The sequence below is a fragment of the Momordica charantia genome, assembly GCF_013281855.1.
Source record: "Momordica charantia cultivar OHB3-1 chromosome 11 unlocalized genomic scaffold, Mcharantia_2.0 BLBB01000011.1, whole genome shotgun sequence".
NCBI classification, from domain to species: Eukaryota; Viridiplantae; Streptophyta; class Magnoliopsida; order Cucurbitales; family Cucurbitaceae; genus Momordica; species Momordica charantia.
In genome coordinates, this window is record NW_028275159.1 from 7,022,712 (window position 1) to 7,045,242 (window position 22,531).

The 22,531-nt window shown below is 36.6% G+C and overlaps 5 protein-coding genes and 1 pseudogene across 6 annotated transcripts; 4 read left to right on the forward strand and 2 right to left on the reverse strand.

Moving 5' to 3' along the window:
• The first annotated feature begins 1,257 nt into the window (after positions 1–1,257).
• Positions 1,258–2,368, forward strand: LOC111025902 (putative protein phosphatase 2C 55 pseudogene; annotated as a pseudogene).
• Positions 2,345–5,275, reverse strand: LOC111012232 (uncharacterized). Of its 2 annotated transcripts, none has more exons than XM_022286306.2 (5): positions 4,328–5,275; positions 4,088–4,234; positions 3,872–3,976; positions 2,831–3,298; positions 2,345–2,762 (listed from the first exon to the last, which is right to left on the reverse strand). In XM_022286306.2, exons 1-5 carry the CDS (start codon positions 5,138–5,140, stop codon positions 2,595–2,597), a joined length of 1,701 nt encoding a protein of 566 aa, XP_022141998.1. In that variant the 5' UTR covers positions 5,141–5,275; the 3' UTR covers positions 2,345–2,594. The 2 variants fall into 2 exon arrangements, with proteins under 2 accessions (XP_022141998.1, XP_022142005.1); XM_022286313.2 differs by having other exon boundaries at positions 2,345–2,744; positions 4,328–5,274.
• Positions 5,276–6,046: 771 nt separating this feature from the next.
• LOC111005189 (phosphoesterase) lies at positions 6,047–10,695 on the forward strand. Its single transcript, XM_022276651.2, has 12 exons — positions 6,047–6,567; positions 6,708–6,761; positions 6,972–7,031; positions 7,109–7,171; positions 8,131–8,181; positions 8,600–8,656; positions 8,979–9,055; positions 9,443–9,524; positions 9,624–9,740; positions 9,939–10,081; positions 10,167–10,236; positions 10,469–10,695. Exons 1-12 carry the CDS (start codon positions 6,217–6,219, stop codon positions 10,514–10,516), a joined length of 1,173 nt encoding a protein of 390 aa, XP_022132343.1. The 5' UTR covers positions 6,047–6,216; the 3' UTR covers positions 10,517–10,695.
• A 621-nt stretch (positions 10,696–11,316) lies between these two features.
• On the reverse strand, positions 11,317–13,236 carry LOC111012814 (uncharacterized). Its single transcript, XM_022287089.2, has one exon. It carries the CDS (start codon positions 13,169–13,171, stop codon positions 11,399–11,401), a length of 1,773 nt encoding a protein of 590 aa, XP_022142781.1. The 5' UTR covers positions 13,172–13,236; the 3' UTR covers positions 11,317–11,398.
• Positions 13,237–14,022: 786 nt separating this feature from the next.
• Positions 14,023–18,181, forward strand: LOC111013035 (Rab3 GTPase-activating protein non-catalytic subunit). The gene is made up of 8 exons (XM_088119945.1): positions 14,023–14,546; positions 15,245–15,379; positions 15,653–15,844; positions 15,971–16,032; positions 16,184–16,341; positions 16,926–17,074; positions 17,163–17,312; positions 17,856–18,181. Exons 1-8 carry the CDS (start codon positions 14,199–14,201, stop codon positions 18,033–18,035), a joined length of 1,374 nt encoding a protein of 457 aa, XP_087976071.1. The 5' UTR covers positions 14,023–14,198; the 3' UTR covers positions 18,036–18,181.
• Positions 18,182–20,293: 2,112 nt separating this feature from the next.
• Positions 20,294–22,483, forward strand: LOC111011511 (Peptide-N4-(N-acetyl-beta-glucosaminyl)asparagine amidase A protein). The gene has a single exon (XM_022285304.2). It carries the CDS (start codon positions 20,403–20,405, stop codon positions 22,263–22,265), a length of 1,863 nt encoding a protein of 620 aa, XP_022140996.1. The 5' UTR covers positions 20,294–20,402; the 3' UTR covers positions 22,266–22,483.
• The last annotated feature ends 48 nt before the right edge of the window (positions 22,484–22,531 follow it).

Genomic DNA, 22,531 nt, shown 5'->3' on the forward strand with positions numbered 1-22,531 from the left:
TAATTTTGGATGCCCTTTTTAAAAGTGGGTATCCAAGATTCCCAGCGAGAGCATCCGCTTCTTACATTTTTGCCTTTCATTTTTTTCCATATATTTTCTTTCATCAATTTTCTTTATTTTTCTCCAAAATTTTTTATTTTTATTTTTAAATTTATAATTTAAATAAATGAATGGATTCATTATCTAAGCAAATTTATGCAATTAAGTATATTTGTATATTACATTTACATATAAAATAAACTACAATTAAATTATATAATATCTCGATTTATTTTTAATATTTTGAAGTAACAATTTTCTTGACGACCAATATATCTGTGATATTTTTCCTCTTAAAAAAAATATAATATGATGGTAAGATAAATGGAAAAATATTAAAGTTGAAAATGAAATATATATTGAATATAATTAATAGGAATTAATTTGTTCTACGAAACAACGAATAAAAAACCAAAATATTAAATTAATTCAAATAAATCTATTATATTAAATGAATTTATAAATTATACGAGTATTCATAAGGCATTTTTTGAATATTCTATAAATTTAACAACAAACGGCTATACAAATATTCTCGGACATCCTTAATAAATTTTCCTATGAAACAAACATGACTATCTGAAGGACATCTAAAATTCCTGACATCTGAAATTTCAGGTATCAGACATCTACATTCCCGAAATACAAACGACCCTGAGAGTTTTAATTTTGTTCTAATAATAATTTAGTGAAATCTGACACATTGTCCCTCAACTCCCTTTTTACTTATAAAAAGCTTGCTCCTAAACTCTAATTAACAAAAACGTACCTCATTCAATAAAACAACAACAAAGACAATATATATAAATTGTTTAAACTATACACATCAAATTAAAAAAATTTCAAATTATAGCCTGATGGAATATATTTGTAATTTTATATTTTAAAAAAAATATACTTATTATGACTACTCCGGTACATTTACACATTTTTTAAAACACATTTGAATTTTTAACCAAATTAAAAAATAAAACTAAGTCTTTGAAATTTTTGCCATTTGGTTTTTAAAATTTAGCTTAGATTTAGCTAGATTTTAAAAACATTTTAAAAGAATAAATAGCATATAAAAAAAAAAAGTGTCCCATGAAACTAGGGTTTACAAACTTAATTTTAAGAAATAAAAGTTTAATATAGTTATTAAACGGGTCAAATGGACCCAAAATTCCCAAATATTTTGCAAAAATAAATCTTTAGTTGTTTCCTAATTATTTTCGAAAATATCCCACCAGCAGAATTTTTCTCTACTTTCCCTACTTTGACTCTTCGTCTTCTTCATCCACAATCTCTATATAAACTTCGCCGATCACTTTTCCCTTTTTCACAATTTCCACAATGACTGATATGAAGCGGAAGCTCGACGATCAAATCTCCGACGAATTTCAATTTCAGTTTTCCTCTGCCAAAAAAATGGCAACTCCGAATCCGATCCTAAAAATGAAGTTCGGTTCTTTCTACATTCCCAAAGACAACCCTTCGAAACCGCTCGGAGAAGACGCCCACTTCATCTCCGCCGCCAAACAGACCGCCGGCGTGGCTGACGGCGTCGGCGGCTGGGCGGCGAAAGGAATCGACGCCGGCGTGTACGCCAGAGAGCTGATGGCCAACTGCGCCGCCGTCGTCGCCAACGAACGCGGCGGCCGCGTCGACCTCGGAAAGGTTCTCGCCATGGCTTGCAGCCGGACCGCCGCTCGCGGATCGTCGACGGCGTGCATGGTGTCGCTCGACGGCGCGGTTCTCCGGTCGGCGCTGGTCGGAGACAGCGGGTACGCGGTGTTCAGGGATAAAAAGTGTATTCACAGATCGCCGGTTCAGCAGCGCGGGTTCAACCATCCGTATCAATTGAAGAGAGAACCGGGTCCGAGTGACCTGGGTTATGCGTCGCGGGAGGAGGTTCCGGTGGCGGCCGGAGATGTTGTGGTGGTCGGAACTGATGGGTTGTTCGACAACGCATACACGGATGAGATCGGAGAGCTTTCGGAGACGCCTGAGCCGGGGGATTTGGCCTGGGAACTGGCGGCGCTGGCCTTGTACAATTCGAACGATGACAAGTATGATAGCCCATTTGCGGTGGCGGCTCGGGCCGCCGGTCGACAGCACACCGGAGGAAAAATTGATGATATTACTATAATTGTTGCACGAATCGTGGGTTCGCATTGAGTTCACAAAGATTATTAGAAAGAACATTTTGGATTTTGGATTTCTAGTTTAGATTTTGGACTTTTCAATTGCAAATATAAAGAAGATTAGTTTACTTTCTAAAACTTTTATCAGCAATGTTATAGATAACATGGAAAATATGGAAAGATTAAAGAAATTTGTATCTTATTTACTTTTTGCTGGTCTCGAGCGTGGGACATATATCATCGTCTAAAAAATTGAAAGTTCGAATGTAAGTAAATTTGCCATCTCTCTGACCAGAGAGAAACAGCATAAATATTTGACAAGAAATTTGAAGTAGAATTCTACTAATAGCATATCACTGAATCATGACAAAACTGCTCTACCACAGCTATTAATCTTCATACATTCATTTTCTATAACATCGTCCAACAGATTCACCCAGCAATTTGTTGATCTCTGTCTGAGTAATTTCCGACGAGATCATTCATCTTACAAACTGCATCGTCCCGCAATTTGCTAGCCTCTATAGAGCCATTTTCCATAGGATCACCCGAAATCGAATAATTCACATTACCAATTTCATCCTGCCATTTAGGCGAAACCTGGTTGCTTTCGAAATAAAGAACATGAGACTAATGCAGAAAGATATTAATCAAATGAACTACCGTACCTTTGACACGCCTGGCTTTGTTAAGGAACGACCCAGAGGTTCGCCTTTCAACACGACTGATGGAAGCTCTTCGACGTCCCAACCAAGAACCTTGCACACAGCCGAACTATATGCTCTATGAGCCAGTGTCTTCATCTTCAACATTTTAGCACGGTCAGCATCGTGAGGCAGATTTTCCCCTATTCTATTCTTCGCTAGAGAAGTTGAATGTTGGAGAAGACGACCACACGTCTTAAATCCCTTTGGTGTTTTCTTCCCTGCTCCTTCACAAGCTAAGCAGACAAATTCCCCGTCTTCATAGTTGCTCTCGTAATATCCCCTCAAGTCATCATTCTCAGTAAACAACTTCAAGAAGAACTTGAATTCTTCGCGTTCCTCGAGTCCATCTCCATCGTTCAATTCATCGCTCGTAGATGGAGAGAAGCCTGCAAAAAATTCTTTACAGGCTTTCGAGATCGGCTGCAGTACCTACAACACATTTAAACACAACTTCTCATAAGCAGAAACTAAACATTTTGCAGAAGGCATTCAGTTAAAACAATTGCAAGGTCATAAAGAACATCTGAACTGAATTATACACTGTATTCTGCACTGATTTAGTTAGTAATAGACTACCAAGGAAAGGATCATATAAAATAAAAAGAAGTTCAGTTCTATTTCCACTTTCAAAACAATTATAGAAACTGTGCAGTCTTGAAGGGAAAGATATCAGAAGAGAACATTTCTGATTTATTTTAACCAATTAAAACAAGCTACTGAAAGACTTGTAAACAATTAATGGAAGAAATTACTTGTCCTAGTAATTTAGTAATGGAGGAGAAAAAGAATCAATGTCCCTCCAGGGCAACAACGACGGATATCGCACCGTCGAAAACAGGCAATAAAAACAGATATCACACCATCGAAAACAGGCAACAACCACAGATATCGAACCATCGAAAACTGCATTTGGTTCTTCTCTCCATATCCTAAACTTAAAAAAACTAGCGAAGTTAGGAAAAGAAAAAACCACATGAAGTAAATACAGTAAGATGATCTCACAGGCAAGTTTTTCATTTCCTCTTTGTCTGATCCCATGCCTGGAATTGAATTATCAGTATTTTCTTCTTGCATATTGACATCATTCTCCTTGCAGCCATTTACATTCTATAATACAAAGCAATCAAAATGGATATCTCACATAAGCAACCAAGCAAATCAAACGTTCTAATGAAGCTGCCCATAAGAAATTAATCCAATTATTACACAAAAACTAACCTCACCAGAACTCGAATTTTTAGCATTAGAATCAGGATCTTCTGCTGCCTTGTCTTCCTCCAATTTCTCTTCATTCTTCTGATCATCGTTCTCACTCTTAACCCCACAACCACCCTCTTTAGCCACATGATTATCCTCAGGCTGAACCTGAAACATGTTGTAGTCCAAAGCAATTCAAAATAGAATCAATACCAGCCATTATAAAGAAGAAGATAGAAAGAAACATGGGCATGGAAGTACCTCTGGTTCTCCAGAATCAGCTAATGAGCGACTAAGAGGCTCGCCTTTCAACACAATAATCGGAAGTCGATCAACATCCCAACCAAGAACCCTGCATATGACCAGTCCAAAAGCCCTGTGAGCCCGCTTCTTCTTCGTCCTCGATATCGAAATGGAATGCTGAACGAGCCCAACGCAGCTCTTGAACCTTTTCCCAGATTTCTTTTTCCCCATTCCGCCGCAGACCAAGCAACAAAACGACCCACATTCATAATTCTTCTCGTAATAAGCCCCAAGTTCACTATTCTCCACAAACATCTTCAGAAAAAACTTGTACTCCTCAATTTTCGTAATCCCCCCATCATTTTCCTCCTCCTCCTCCTCCTCTTCCTCCTCTACCTCACTCCCAGAATCGGCATTCCTCGCGAAGAATCCCCGGCAGGCCTTGAATTCCTTGTACTGCAATTGCAACGCCGAGAGCTTCGCTCGCTCTTCCGACGACACGGGCTGAGCCGCCGGAGTGGCACAGGGCTGAATCGCCGGCCACCCAGATGACGTCGAGGGCTGATTTTGAACCGGCTCCGGACACGGCCATTCGGGTCCGGATTCTTGCGGGTGGTCGGGGGCAGGGCGTGGCTTCTTCTTCTTCTTCTTGGCCTTTGGGGGTTGTGGGCCTCCGGGTCTCTTGTTCGAAGGGATGCGATTCGCGACATTGGCGACGGCGATTGCTGAATGATTGGGAATGGATTTACAGTTCTTCGGCGGACCTCGCCGCCAGAGAGAGTGGAGATGAAGAACCTCTTCGGTGAGTCTTCTCTCGTCGTAGGGATCCATTGGTGCTAATAACTTACGAAAACGTCGAAATCAACAAGAAACTGAAGCTTGGGTTCTCTTTATACCGATCACTCTTCTTCCATCGTTTTGCTCCCGCGAAGTAACATTTTTCAGAAATAAATAAATAAAGAAGGAAAGAAAGAGAAGTCATGTATCCATTATAGTAAGAAATTTATTTTGATTATGGCTAATAACTTTAATCAATATTTGAGGATCTTTTTGACGTTTCATGAATTATATGTATCTAAACTAATTGAGACTTGATAATCGGAAAATTAAGTTGACGTTGTTGATCTCTTCGACTATACAAAATCGACCAATCGATTGAATATCTTACAAGAAATTAATTATATATAACTATTGTTTAGTCTAGGGTTTCATTTTCTTTGTTCAACTTTAAACTCTCAAGTCTCTTGCATATTTTAGCTCTCTTTAGCTCAACCCACTTGCTATCCTTCTATAGAAAAGATTAAAAAAATGTCGGTTTGTAGTTCGGTTTGGTCGTCGAATATACATTGATTGATCGCTGATCATTCTAGAATTGAGCTTTTCAAGTTGGAATATTTGATAGTTGTCAAAACTAACACTATTTTTCTTTAGGGTTAGAGATTTAAATCCTCATATTTATGTTATGATATTAAAAGGTTTGTATAAGTTTATTTGCCAATGTGAATGTAATTCGATACCTATTTTCGACCAAAAAATCATAAGTTAAAATCTCCACTTCTATTCGTTGTAAAAAAAAAAATTCATAGATTTTAAAAATGACACATATGATGAAATAAATAACTTGACTGTATAATAATCACTCATTGTCGGTACAATTTATTTAAAAAATGAAAAGAAATATTATCAATACAAAATATCAAAATCGGAAGAAATGGGATAGGCCAATCAACATGTAAATTTAGCTCTTTGCTAATAGAGATCAAGTAGACATCGAGATTCGAAAAATTTGTTGTTTGTCATTTGAGATTTGAGAATAATACGAAATTTTGAAGCAAAGATTCCCCATTTACTCTCTTCTAGTTCTACTCCTCCATTTGCTGATCGATTCCACATTCCGTACGACTCATATGCCCTGCCGTAATCGCATACTCTCTTCCATCGCTCAAAATCCCAACTCCCCATTGAAGCGTTTCTCTTACTTCTTCTCCCACAATCCCAAATATTTCAGCCGATTTTTCTTCCAAGACCCACCAATGCCTCCGTCTTCTGTAAAAATCGTCGCGGAGTATGCCAAGTCGAATCGGTCTACGTGCAAGACCTGTTCCAAAAAGATTGCTGCCAAGGCTCTGAGGCTGGGTTTCGTGAGCCGAGACGAGCGGGGGTTCGATATGACCCGATGGGTTCACTCCGATTGCGCTTCGTTTGGTTCAGAGCCTGTTAGTTCCGCCGAGGCGATTAATGGGTTCGCTCTCTTGGAGGCATGTTAGAAATGGAAATGGGAGATTTTAGATATCTGTTTGGCTCCAACTTGATATTCTGTCTGCAGGGTTTAGCATGTGTTTGATAAAATGTTTCTAGAATTAAAAGTTTATTCATCTGTTTGTTTTTGTTTTTGTAGGGTTGTGATCAGGAAGCTCTGAAAAAACTGATTAGCAGAAGCCATGAATCTAAGGTGACTGTTTTGCTCACATTTCTGTATCATGTTGCTTTATGGATTGGTTTAGTGTTAGATTTTCTTTAGCTGGGTATCATTTGAGTGATTATCATGAATTTTTTGGTTAAGCTTTCTCTTTTGATTCAGTGGTTTAAATTGTAATATATCTACTTGTCTCATTTTATTTCTTATGCTAGCATTTTGTGACTAGTTTGTGAAAGGTTGCAGGGAAAGGATGATGTTAAGAATGAGACAGAAGGAAGCGAGTTAATTGCCAAGGGTTCCAGGGTAAAAAACTATTCCTTAATAGAAAAATGAAGAGGGGAGGAAGAAATTTGGTTACTAAATGCATTTCCAATAAATAGGTTCGCCGAAGGGATGAGGACGAAGAAGATGGAGTAGACGAAAAAGATCAAAAGAAAGTCAAGGTATGCATATCTAGAGACCGATATGCTTTGCAGAGTGTTTTCAGAATTTTTAAGCCGTGTTGTTAATGTTGTATGTTGAACTGCTTGTCAATGGATCCTCATTGATTTTGCGTACAATGTCTTTAAGCCTTGCTGTACTGAACAATTTAAACTGCTGCTATAGTACTCCATTTTGAGTTGTAACGACTGTTGAAATTATTGTTCTGAAAATCTATGTCCATTTAGAGTCATAATTTCTTGATATCCATCTAAGTAATAATTTGGTATAGCTACTGAACTGGAATAGAATCATTGAATGCAGCTTCCTACGGTGCCATCATTTCTCGCCTTGTAATCTGAATTCCAAACTGGTTTTCTTAACTTTGCTCGAATCTCCATCCTATATAATTTCCTTGCTTATGCTGGCTGTGGTTCTTGGTTTCTTGTTCAATTTCTCTAGTTATTTATTCTATGCTGTATGTTGTATCTTATCTTCTCTGTTTTAATGTACTTTCTTCTTCTTTAGTGAATCAATACATCTAACAAGCATAGACATTTCAGTTTGGGTAACGTGGTTGTGTCTGACACGTATTGGACACTTGTTAGCTCATACCCTAGTTATACTAAATAAATATGGATCCGATACTTAAGTATGATGAATAGACATCATGACTAACATAGAAGTAGAACGAAATAATATTTTTTAAGAGCAAAATACATCGAACTTATAACTTTTTAGGCATAAAGATGCATAAACTTATTGACTTTAAATTTCTTTCTTGTATAGAAATGATATATATTTCAAAAATATATATTTGAATAAACGTGTTATTGCTATGTTTGTGTCCTATATTTTTATAAAATGACGTGTCACCATGTCTCGTGTCCGTATCTGTGCTTCTTAGTTCTACATGTTTTCTATCAAAAAGGTAAAGTTACAAGTACTACACCCTCTTACTATCCAATTTCATTTTTTTCAGCCAAAGTTAGATATCGTCCTTACGACTTCCGACATAAAGACCAAATATAAGGTAGGATCCAATCCTTGTTACTTATTCTCATCTCATTACGAGGTGGTTTTGTACATTTTTCCCCATTTTTAGCTGGAATGGATTTTGAATAGTTGGCAACATGAACTCACTTTTAAGTATGCTAGTTTAAGGGCAATAAAATTTCATTGAAATATATAATCCACACCCATATCTTAATGAAGTAATAACTGTTAATATTAAAAATTGTTCTCGATCAGCTTTTGTAGCATCTTTGAATGAAATTCCATCATATGATGCTTCAGTAATAGAATCATATGTTCAAAAATTATGTTTGATAAGTAGCAATATTATATTAGAAAAAAAGATTACGTATATTTTTAAGACAAAAATCTCATGTGGCATCAGAGACTATTTCGAAACCACGATTCATACATAACCAAGGTGTTGAATGATTCAGGATGCTACACTCTTACCTAAATGGAAGGCATTCCAGACACTCATCTTTCTTGAACAGGTAAAAGAATTAATTATTTATAATTTGTGTTTCCTAGCCATCGTGTTCATGCTGATTGAGCAATGTGGACAAATATGAATGAAGATTTAGGATAATGTTTATTTCTTTCTTCTACTTAAACTTGTTTTGGACTAGTTTTTGATGCTCTAACAACATGTATTTATCTTAGCAAGGATTTGTCTAACTAAAGCTCTTAAAACACATAATCAAACTATCAGGTGTACACAGACTTCACCTCTTAGATTAGATTATAACCCAGACAAATTGATATCATTGTACTGTTTACTATATTTATGTGTTTTACTTTTTAATTAAATGGCAGGATGAAGGGCTACATCATTCAAGTAAAATAGCTGCATTTGATTTTGATGGCTGTCTGGCAAACACATCTGTTAAAAGGTATGGCTGCATCCTATCCGATGTGGAAGTATGGATTTTTTTCCGTGTGTGTTGACTTTTTTTTTTAATAGAGGTTGGGGGATTCGAACTCATCACCTCTTAGTCAGAAACATGTACCAATTACCGTTTAGTTAAGCTCATGTTGGCATCCTTAAATAGTCAATTGGACTTGTTTATTAACTATAGTTTTGAAGCACTTTGAAAAAATAATAACCATATTTCATGATCATGAGTCACCACAAACTTTCTTTTCATAATTACTTTTTACTCACGTTTTCTCTACACATATTTTCTCTCTCTAATTTCTCTTTACATACACTTCCATTTCGTTATTTAGAGGGTGGGAAATAGTGAAGCTAAGTTGGGTGTGGGGTGTTTTTATTTCAGAGTAGGTGCTGAGGCGTGGTCTCTGATGCACCCTTCAATACCACAAAAACTACATAGCTTGTACAGCGATGGCTACAAGCTGGTCTGTCACTCTTCTTCACGAATTAACAGACTTAGTTATTCTCTTATTTTGTTGTTATGATAATAGTAATCAATGAATATGAGCATGAACACGAGGCAGGTAATATTTACGAACGAATCGAACATCGAGAGATGGAAGAATAAGAGGCAGGTTGCTGTGGACTCCAAACTTGGGCGTCTCAATAATTTTATCCGTCAGGTCGAGGTCCCAATTCAGGTAAAATATAATATGTACGCCCACGTTTTCCATCTCATAAACAAAACATAAATCATTGTACAACAATTTCCTTTCCTTTAAAATTTTCAGTGTTGTGTCTAATAGCTCTCGAAATTCTATAACGTCACGAACTTTCAATTTTATTTCGAACGTCACTAAACTTAAATGATTAGTGTTAGAGTGTGGATGATGGTGCAGGTGTTTATTGCATGCGGAATTGGAAATGGATCGAAGTCGAAGTTGGAGGGTGGAGTAGAAGACCCGTTTAGAAAACCGAAACCTGGGATGTGGCACATCATGGCGCAGCACTTCAACTCCGGCATCCCCATTGATATGGAGCAGTTAATTTCTGTGTCTGAATTTTTTGGGTTATTCATTCTATCTTTCAGTTTTTATACTAATGGTGGTTGTGGTTGTGGTTGATAGATGTTTTTACGTGGGGGATGCAGCTGGTAGACCCAACGATCACAGTGATGCTGATCTCAACTTTGCTCAGGTACCCATACTAATTTTATCCCCATATTTGACAATATTTCGAGTGTTCTACGATTGTGATGGAAAAAAATAAGATAGAAAACAAAAGTACATAGCATCAAAATGGACAAAAGCGGAAAGGTGTATCCGAATATGCATGGCTTTGATTCAACTAGTCTTTTAGTAGCAATTTAATTTTAGTTTAGCTTTTTGGCCATATTTATCCTTGAATTTGTTTTATTGCCATTTTGCAGGCCGTTGGGTTGAAATTTTATGTTCCTGAAGAATATTTTGGTGAGTGATTATTTAATTTCCCAATCACCAGCCAAAAGAAAGGCTGTGTGGCATTGTAATTATTTTCTTGATAGCTGCTGCTGTACCTCATTTTCAACTTTACTTCACTGCTATTAGTAATTAGTAATTAGTATTATCCTTTTGTGCCATTCTAAAAGCTAATGGTAAAAGCTTGTAGTTCATATTTTTTCTGTTTTGTCTTTCTAATTTTAGTCAAATTTCAGATCCGAAAAAATATAAATATTAATCCTTTTTAAAAATCAGAATTTGGTTAGGACTTAAAACACATTTTTATCAAGTGAACACGCCTAATTTCTCATAACATCATATTAATATTTTCATGGCTATCATAATGGCTTCAAGCTAACGAAATTAAATTATCACTATATATATTAGTTCATAATAATAATAAAAAATATGTATATTAGTTCGGAATTAAATGGTCAATTACATCATGTTATAGATTTTTTTTACATAAGAATTATATTAATAAAATGAACAAATTGATTTACCAATCATCAATTATGGTAAAAATTATCAATCTTGATTTAGTTTAACTGGCTCATTAAGATATAATGAATAATAGGTAAATGGAACAAGTATAACTAAACCAATGTGTATTTGAAAAATCTCCAATCAAAAGTAGTGAGTTTAAATTTTCACCTTGACAATTTACCATCCGATTACCATATCTTTATCTATTTTTGCCCTCCAAAAAGTAGATACATTATTTTTTTCTAAGAGATCCATCCCCTAAACTTTCCCACTCAACCAAAAAAAAAAAAAAACTTGATAGAGTAATATGGTGTTGAGTTTAACTTTTCTTTCTATTTCAAAAATGATGTTTGTTTACTAAACAGAAACAAACTGATGATGAGATGAGATGAAGATCATACCCCAATTTCACCATCCAAAATAGCATGCCTGGTAAGTACAATCTCCTTCACAAGGTTCCTGTAAGTGAATGGCCTCACTGTAGATCTCAAAAACAACTCTGGAGGGATTTGGCTTTTCTTTATCCTCTTCCTCCATGGCCCATACCCAATTTGTTCCCACTCTTCTGCTCTCACTTTTGCTCTCTTGCCTCTCATTTCAGTCTCATCCCCATCTTCCATGCCCTTTTTCCCTTCCATTTTCTCCATCTGTTTCTCATACAATTCATCACTCACTTCTGCACTGCGTTTAAACAGCTTCTCCATTTCCTCTGGACTACTTATCGCCTTCCTGAACCTCTCGTCCCAATAATCCTCGTCTTCCTCTCGACTTCGATCATCTTCTTTCGTATCCGCCCCGTCCTCATCTCCACCTTCTTCCATCACCATGTCATCTATCTGATCCTCATCGTCACCCTCGTCATTGTCATCATCAGTCTCAATCCACTCCATTATCACATTTTCCCCATCGCCCCCACGTCGTTTCTCATTGTCGTCCGGAGCATCACAACCCAACTCCTCCTCCTCCAACTTGGCCTTCCACTCTTTTGTATATGGATGCAGCAATGGAACAGGGTGGTTAGTGAGAAGAAACTCCAAACACTTGGATTTCTTCTCGTCACTCAGCTTCTCATAAGCATTCACCACATCGTCCACAAATGCCTTTGGATTCACCCTCACAATCTTACACAGCCCACCGAAATAAGTCACCCACTCCACATCTCCTTCATCATTCTGCAACTCGAACAGAAAATCTTGCTCTGTTTTTGGATCGAGAAACGGCATTATCGCCTGGAAAAACTCGTCCTGAGGCTCAAATCTGCACTGGTAAACTGGTTTCTTCACATATATGATATCAGGTCTCATCCACGCTGCACATTGAGTTATATTCTTTCTCGACTTGTTCCCAAGCCGACCCATCAAATTCCATTTATCCAACCTTTCTTTACCGGCTTCCAGCACGACCTCTGCAATCAGAGTCCACTGCTGCCATGGCAGGTCCGAAATCCTCCAGCGCGGGTGCCTCACGAACACCCAAAAGTACCGAAACCCCTTGCTCTTGTCCATCCGCTGCAATCCCTCGCTGAAATCAGAAGCCATTTCTGATTGCTCGATCTTCTCCCACTCCTCGTGGTCCTTGACCTCGCTGATTATGGTAACTCGCTCGTCCGTGAACCGGCCGCGAATCGGCTCGCCGACGACGACTCCGCGCCACGAGTACGGGCCGTACTCGCCGTACTTGTACCAGTCGTAGGGATGGCGCAGATTCGGGTCGTCTTTCTCCATGAATCGGACCATCCGATCGTAGCCAAGGCCGATCTGTTGAAGCTCGTCCTCGGTGAAGTTATCCGCGTAGTTGCTGTTGGAGTTCTTGCGGCGGTAGAAATGGGATTCGGCGAACTTCTGGCTCTTCCGGCGGGCATTTTGCCTCAGTTGACGCCGGAACTCGGCGTTGCCTTCGATGCGGCCGGGAGAGTGGCCTCCGCCCTTCTTCTTGCTCCTGCCGGCGAAGGTCCGGATATCCCGAGGGATAATTGCGAATGGGAATTGCGAAATTTGGCGGGAGATGGGAAGAAAACAAGGATTTGGGGAAGCGGATACAATGGAGAGTGGTTTATGAGAGCGATGGGGTTTTAGGGTTAGGGTTTGAAGAAGAGGATTGGAGAATGGTGTGAGGAGCGGAGACGAAGGGTTTAGGGTTTTACAGACGGAGAAGTCCAGAGTCGCCATTTGGAACCTTGAATGGACGGACAGAGGTAAGAAGATAAAAGGTTTTTTTTTTTTTTTTCATTGTTTTTTTACTAAAAGATGAAGATAAGAATTCAACCTTCAACCTCTAAAAATATGCAAGATGAGACTAGTAGATTGGGAGTCACTAGAATTTTGTATTTTCGTAGGACTTAACTATATAATTATTAAATATGAAGACTCTGAATTATTAATCTGAAATTCTTCTATCGGCATAATCGAAAACATTGTCAAGTTGCATATTCGAACACTTTTTATCAAATTGCATGATCGAAGAATTTTATCAAACTACAAGTCGAAAAAATTCATCAAAATTGCGAGCGGTAGAACTTCATCAAAAAGTACTTCATTAAACCACATAATCAAAGTATTCAATGAAGTACTCGACAAGTTTAAAGCTAAAGATTTCAAATATTCTACGACAAGGCAAACCTACTTGTTTTGAGAACAAACTCATCAGTCCTCAAATCGAAATTTATATAAAATATAAAACATCAAAACATTATACATTAAAGATTTGAACATTATACATTAAATTCAAATACAAGTTTATATATTTTTAGTTCGCCTCTTAATTCCTCGTGAAGAAACACCCTCATACGAATTAAACTTAAACGGAACAAGTTTTTAAATTTATGTTACTATGATAGGAAGTGAAATTTCTCCAAAAATTAATAAGAATCCTTATAAATTTTTTTTGTTGGAATAGATTATACAATTTTTAATGGAACACATGAAAGACGTATAGATTGAAAATGAAAAAATAAAAAGAAGTAAAATTTGACAGATGTGAATAAGACTTGAGGATATATTAGGTTTAGAAATTAGAAACATTCTCTAATGTTTCGGAGTCTTGATTTGGGAATCACACGTGTGTTTAGCGCGCACGCATCTTCGTGCTGAAGTTCTCAATTGGATCTCTCTCTTTCAAGTTTCAACTCAAATCTCCATGGCTCTGTTTCGATTTCACCTCCATTGAAGCATACGATTGAAGGTCCTTTGTCCGGAAATGGCGAGGCGGACCTACACCACGGAGTTGGGCTGCATTGCTTGCGAGGAGCTTGGCGATTTTGGCGCTGGAAAGGAGGGCTGGCTCGTCGACAACCCCAATCTTTTGTGCGCCCTCGATTCGCACTCTCTGGCGCTGGCCAACCGATCCGTCATCCTTGTGCTTGGTTGGGCCGGTTCCGATGGGCATCAGGTGAAGGTCAGGCCTTCTGATATGTCTCCGATCGAAGCGGAGTACATCTCCGCTTTAGAATGGTTGGTGTTCGATGGGATAAAGGTGATTTTGGCCGGGACCTCTTGTGGGTTTTTGCTGATTTACTCCTTAACTGGGGATTTGATTCTCAAGCAGGTATTTGATTGTCTTTTTTTTTTTTTTTTTTTTTTTGGTTTATCGGTTATGATTTCAATATGCTGATTTCGTGATCGGAAAATCTGAAATAGGAAGTTGTAATTTTTAAGAAAATTTCGCGGAATCACAGTGCTGGTGTATTCCACTGAGTTCTTTCTGTGAACCTATGACAAAAATCAAAATCTGATTCCTGGGTAGATACAGGTTAGAATGGAAGATGCAATTATTTGTTTAACACTAATTGTTGGGGCTTTATTTTTGGATTTGTTGGTAGTCTACCAGGGTTTTGAGTTTTCAAGACTTCAAAAATTTCTTCCATTGCCTGCGATTGGGGAGTGTGTTTGAATTCATGTATGTAAGGTGTTCATGTTATGAAAAGAAAAATAAAGGGATAAGAAAAAAAGACAACAGTACTGTTGGAGACCATTAATGAAGTAGCTTTGTCTTACACTAAGCTAAGTATTCTTCAAAGTGAAACCTTAGCTCAACCAAATGTGATATACAGTGATTTTATATTGTGACAAAACTTGCAGCAGTGTTATTTTAGATTCCAAACTTGCAAATTTTAGTTTTGTCATTGCTAGAAAACTTATTAAAAAAATCATTGCTGGAAACTGGATTTTTTATGATAACAAATACGGCTCCAGTTTTTAACGGTGATGAAACTTATGCCCTATTTGTGTGTTTATACTTTATAGCTTATCCATCCTGGAAGAATTCTAAAAATCAGAGTTCGCGGTATGAAGAGAGATTTATCCCATGAATCTTCTTTTGAGGAAGTTTCCATTGTTATGCCAGGTGTAATTGCGCGCATTGAAGGGTCCGATATTCAGGTTCTTACTACCATTCTTTAGTTACTAAGTGCTGAAAACACAAAATTGATCTTGAAAAGAAATATAGCTTTTAATTATTGTGCTGCTTTTTCTTGGCTTTTGTTTTATTGATCATGTGTAGTTGAGATAATTGTCTGTAATTAATGTGATCCCTACCTCTGGATAGGTTATTTTCTTTATAACCTCTGTGCTTCAACTTATTGAAATATTGCCTCTATATGGATCTTGATTTGGTTTGGACTAGTGTGACACGCCTTACATGCTTGACCACAGAATACACTGAAAAGATGGTCTCAATCATCAAATGCACGGTATTGGGATCAGAAACTAAACAGGCGAGATACGGAGGATCCTGAAAATTCTTATGAAAAAGTAGCTTATCAAGTATGGAATGTCAACAAATATGGTGCTTGTGCAGATGCAGCAATCACCGGCGTCATGCCTCCTCCATTGATGGAACTCCAGGTAAAAAAGTTGCTCCTTTATTTCATTGGAAAACTTAGAGATTGTTTCTAGGAACAGTGCTTATGTGATGGAAGCCCTCTGAAATTATTCTGGTATTTGAATTCAGCTGCTTTTATTGTTGGGCAGTCAAGTCAACGTTATTTTTGTGCAGTCACCATCGGAGAGGATACTGTTATTTCAGCATTCAGGTTAGGACGTCTGGTCTTTTTCTATTTACGATTCTCAAGTTATTTTGTATACTAAAATTAATTTTCTCCCTGCAATAAAATAATCATACTTGAAGCCTATCATTCATTGTGACATTTTGTATACTTTGTGTGCTTTCATGATGTTTAAAAGACTTTCTGAAGACAAGAGCAGGTCTTTAGTTGGAGCCATTTTATCAAAAGTTGTCCCTGCAACATTTTCAACGATAGCTTCATTTTCAAAACTGATTTGGCGAAGTGAACCATCAACATCTAAAAAGCCAGATGCGAAGGCTCAAGCTTTTGCTCGAGGTGCGAATTCTTTATTGTAGTCTTAATTCAATTTTGGTACTTCCATAGGCATATGCCTGCATATTAACTATTGTCTCCTAGGATTCTATGTTTTTGTCCTTTTCTGCTTGGATCTCCCATTTAATTTTCTTGTTAAGCAAGCTTGCCATGAAAGATATTAAGCTTTGGATTGGTAATTGTGGACATATATAGCTTTAAGCATCTAATAAGTTATTTATTAAGCTCATCACACATAATTGTTCTAAAGTTTAATTTTCTGCTTTCTTCTCATCTCATCTTTACTCCAAGTGCAGTATATGTTAATTACCTCAGCTCAATAGGGTTTTCTTGTCCTATCTTTTTTTTAGAAGTCCTGTGATTTGTGGGGATAAAAGATAGAGAATTTTGATGTACACTTTGCAATTCTTATTTAGTTATGTGATAAAATAAAGATGCATTATGCAAGTTTCATAATTACATCAGGATACATCTAGATCTTGAGCCACTTTATGATAGGATGCTCGAGTGTTCTAACAACTATGTATCAGCTATTCTACAATTTTTACAAAATTTTTAGGAACTTCTTCGCATCATGATTGCTGCAGCCTCTCCTTTGACATGCTTGAAGGACCATCCAAGAAAGGGTGAGAAACTGACGTTGTCCCCAAGCGGTACATTGGCAGCGATTACAGATTCACTGGGTCGAATATTGCTCCTAGACACTCAAGCACTTGTTGTGGTGCGATTATGGAAGGTCATCTCTAAAACTTGAATGATTTAAGTAAACTCTCTTCCAACGTTTGGTCCCTCTCTCTACTAAAACTTTTTAAAATCAAATACAGGGATATCGAGACGCCAACTGTCTGTTCATGGAGATGCTGGTCAATAGAGATACTGCTTCATCAAGTTCTAATTACATAGATTATGAACCAGCGAAAAGTGATTATTGCTTGTGTTTGGCTATCCATGCACCAAGAAAAGGGATAGTTGAGGTACGCCCTTCTCCACTCAGAAAGGTTTACTCAGTACATTTTCTTTTCAACTGTTCTTTGATCTCTTTTTCACGTTCCTCGCTGTCAGAAACCAGAATCTAACCTGAAAATTAGTATGATTTTTGCTCTGTTTGAAAATAAATCATAACATTCATAGAAAACATCGCTAACTTGATGAATATTAGATAATAGTAAGATATAATCAATGCTAGCAAGGAGTCTACTGAAAGTGAAACCATGAAACCAAGAAATATATGCCTGAAACCAAAATAAAAAGGAAGGATCTTTGGTATAATCTTGCATAGCCTCGAATATTATTAGTTCATGTTCCGGTATACAATGGCTTGTTCAAGGGAACCGGAGCCATAACAAAAGCAAGTCTAGTACAATGCATAGAAGTTGCATAATTTGTAGATTCCACTTATCCCCTTGCTTCATATACATAACTCTGGCCTATAGTTGGAAATTTTCTGGCACATTTTGATTGTATTTAAGCATGCCTTCTCCAAATTGACTGAAAATTATTTCTGCGATCTCCGACAGATATGGCAGATGAGAACTGGGCGTCGCCTCCGAACGATTCAATGCGCTAAAGGTAGCAAACTTCTGCAACCTTCCTCCAGGTTTGAGTCTTCCATGGCTTCGCCTTATGTTCCATTGGAAGCTTTCTTATTAAATGGAGACTCTGGTAAAATTTCAATTCTAAACCGAACCCTTTCTTGAATATTGAAACAGAATGATTCTATCATGATAATGAAAAATAGTATCTTTTTTGCTTTGCTGAAGAACTGCTTCCTAATTATTGTAATGAATAAAATTTATGAATTAACAGATTTATAAATTTAGGTTTACTAATTTGAAGGATAAAATGTGATTAACTTTAGGAAATTATTGTATATAAATGTAATTTTTAATACATGAAAGTATTGATATTCTGAAATTAGCTAAATAGAAATGAAATATGATATCCATTATTTTACAAGCTTATGAATTCCAATAGTAATAAAAAGATAATGATTTGCATCAATTTTCAAATAATTACAATAACTCAACAAACTGTAAGAAATTTATATTCATATAATTATCATTAATATATAATATAATTTTTTTTTAATAAGACACGTGAATGTGAAGATTTGAATCCATGATTTTTAGTCGTGTACAAGTGTATAGTTATAGGTGTGAAGATTTGAATCCATGATTTTTAGTCGTGTACAAGTGTATAGTTATAGGTTGGCATGATAGATTCAATTAAGAAACATTGTTTTGACTTTTTAATAAAATAATATTTTCTTAGTGTCTATCATTAATTAGTTGCTAAAAAAAACTTCATTGCACGATGAAAAGTGAATATTTGGATTAGAAAATGTCTTTTAATTTCACCAATTTCAAATAATAGTTTCTATTATCAATTAAAGTGTTGTTTTGGGTAGCCATGTTTTGTAATTTTTTTGAAAGTTATGTCTTTACAATTTCAAAATAAACAAGTAATTTGTTTTTAACCAAGATTTTAAATGTTAATGTCGATAAAAATGTTGTGGTTTCAATTTCATGGAAATATCAATAAAAATATTGATAAAATGTTGATATCGATGGATTTTATATTCCTATAAAAGTTAAAAAAAATTTAAAAATTGTAAAAAAAATTTAAATTAACAAATAAACATTTATCTATTTTTAAATAAGTGAAGAATGATTAATATTAATATTATGTATATATTAACGACATATTGCTAATATTTTTCATATTTTGTCGATTTTTTTGTAATAAGATGAAAATGTCGATTTACCCGTCATTTCGATATCAAACCTATAGATACATGAAAATGTCGAGGTGTTGTCGAACCTTTAATACCATGTTTCTAACTATTTCTAAGACAGAGAATTAAGCCAAGTGTAAGGCAAATATTTTTTTTCTTTCTTTTGGGTAGGGTTGGTGGAGTTGGTAAATGTGAGTGGTGTAAAATTGGAGAATTAAGCCAACTTGGAATTTGCCAATTTTGAAAGGCAAGGTACATTTTAAGTTATATGGTAATCACAATTAGACGTCTAATAAAATGCTAATTTACCCTTTTCATAGCCTGGCTTGTTTTGAATTTACCATTTTTAAAAGTCAGTTTCAAACTCAATGAAATTTTTTTTTATTAAGATATTTATAAAAATTGTTTGTTAGTATTTAAATGAAAATGACCCATTTTCATGTTTAAGTGAATGTAATTGAGTTAAAAATACCTCCAAAATTTGCTGTTTCCATACTTTAAATTTTTATTTACTGTCTCTGTACTTTCAAAATATTGGTTTTAGCATGATCATTTTGACTATTAGTTATAAAATTTTTACACAAATTATATATATTTGATATAAAATTATGACTATATTTTAAAAAAAAATCATCAAACGTAGAGTCGTATTGAAATTGTGATAAAAAAAAAAAAAGAGATCAAAATGTTCATCTTTCATAAGTACATATATCAAAACGAACACTTCAAAAGTACTAGAACTAGGATGAAATTGACAAAATAAAAAATACATGAATAAGAATGAAAGTTTTGAAAGTGTACCAAGTGGATCAAAATCCAGACCAAGAATAAAGTAGATGGATCAAAATATGGTATTAAATATCTGTTGACACGTCTACATTTCCATTAACATGGTCCATGTATCTATGAGTTCAACATTGACATAAGGGATAAATTGACATTCCTATCGTAATATAAAAAATAGACAAAATATGAAAAATATCAACAAGATGTCTCTAATATATACATACGAAAAATATTTGTCTCATCGACAATGAGGAGGAACCTTATCCTCCTAACCATTTATACATAATATTGTCAAAGCGAGCATAGCTCAGCGGCAATTGACATATTAAATAGTTCTGATTCCCTACTCCCAATGTTGTACTAAAAAAAGACATTTCATAGATATTTCTGTAAAATTGAGATCTCCACGCTTAAAATTTTATTTTAAACCTCGTTAAAAAAAAATAATTATCTGTCACTGAAAATGAGCCTTCAATTTCTTCCAAAGTTAAAGCAGAAATTTATCTTATGAATTCAGCATTGTTTCTACAGTCTGCCGCCGTTCATGGCTTCTTCTCTTTCATCTCCACTCTTCATTTCCCTCCTCCTCCTCCTCCTCCCCTTCTACTCCGATGCCAATCTTCACAAAACCAGGTTCCGCCGGCCAGATCTCCTCTCTGAGCTCACAGCAACCGCCGATCTCGGTCACACTCCTCCGCCCACACTGTTCTTCGAGGTGACGAAGCCCATTGAAACGCCCAAGGCCAAACCATGCTCCGTTCTCGCTCTCCAACATGATTTCGGCTACACTTACGGAAAATCTCCCGTTCTGGCGGATTACACCCCTCCCTCTCACTGCTCCTTCACTAAATTCTCCAAGATTGTGCTCGAATGGATGGCGACTTGTAGAGGGCGGCAATTTGATCGAATCTTTGGCGTATGGCTCGGCGGCGTGGAGATTCTTCGCAGCTGCACGGCGGAACCGAGGGCCACCGGGATCGTTTGGACTGTTCGGAAGGACATTACGAGGTATTCTTCGTTGCTTTCCAAGAATCAAACTCTGGCTGTTTATTTAGGCAATCTCGTAGATAAGACTTATACTGGGATATACCATGTGAGAATTCATATTCACTTTTATCCTGAAGAGAAAAGTTTTGGTGATAATGGGGGACGATTTTTGGAAAAATCAGCGTCTGGTTATGATTCTGGAGCTGATTTGATCGTTCCCATTTCAAGGAGTTTGCCACTGAATGATGGCTTGTGGTTTGAGGTTCAGAGTTCTACTGATGTTCAGGTGAAGGAATTTGAGATTCCCCAAAATGTTTACAGGGCTGTGTTGGAGGTTTATGTATCGTTTCATGAGAATGATGAGTTCTGGTATTCAAATCTTCCAAATGATTATATTATTGCAAACAATCTTACTGATACGCCTGGAAATGGGCCTTTTAGGGAGGTTTTGGTGAGTCTTGATGGTCAGATTGTTGGAGCAGTGTGGCCCTTTACTGTGGTTTATACTGGAGGTGTGAATCCGCTTCTATGGAGGCCAATTACTGGAATTGGGTCCTTCAACCTACCATCTTATGACATAGAAATCACACCATTTTTAGGCAATTTGTTAGATGGAAAGGCTCATAACTTTGGGTTCAGGGTTACCCATGCCTTGAATGTGTGGTACATTAATGCAAATCTCCATCTTTGGTTGGATGATAACTCTGCAAAGACTGAAGGAAAGCTTTTGAATCACATCGTCTCGCCCCTTGTCAACTCTGAGGAGTCAAACTTCACAGGTCCAGACGGAACATTCTCGACAAAGGTAACCAGATCGGTGTCGTCAATTGGATGGGTGAAATCCTCTCGCGGGATCATCACAACTCAATCAAATCAAGATTTTAGTTATAGTAATTCAATGGAGATAGGAAGCAATGGTAGCAGCCAAGTGGTGAACCAGAAGATTCAATTCAACAGTAGTGTTTATGCCAAGCAGCAATCTTCTCATGTTTATTCATTCAAATCTCTCAAAACTTTTCCTCTATACTTGTACTCAGACACCAAAGATGAAGGAAATGGAACTTACCAATCTTTAGCCAACCTGACATTAGGATTCAATGAGAAGAAGACCGATGGATTTGGATCATTTATCAGCTCTCTGAAGAATCTTCAAAATGGGCAGGGCTTGATGGTTGTTAAGGACCACTTGGTGACAAGAGGGTTAGGAAGCACACAGCAAGATTACAGATATCATGATGATAAACTCTGTTATTTCAGGAACATAAGCAGCTCTAACTACACCATTCTTTTTGACAATGTAAAGAATACCTGTGGCAAAAAACCAGAATCCCCTGCAAGTTTAAGGTTTGGCAGGTGGCCAATTCCAGCAAGAAGGGCTTTCCTAGATTCGAGTTTGCAGGTCAATAGTGTACACGTTTAGAATGATCGTCTTCTTCCTGGTATATACTGAATGTTTAAGCTGTCAGTTCTTCACAGACTCCTCAATGCAGGTAATTCAAATAAAAGTGCTCTCTCTCTCTCTCTCTCTCTCTCTCTCTCTCAAAGTTTTCTATTGCCAATGTCATCATGAACAGAAATTGCTTGTATTGTACCTCTGTGGATATTTGTCTGCTAAATAACATGGGTTATTATAATGAACCGTCTTCTTCACATTATTTAAGTTAAATTCCCAGTTTTGAAAATCTG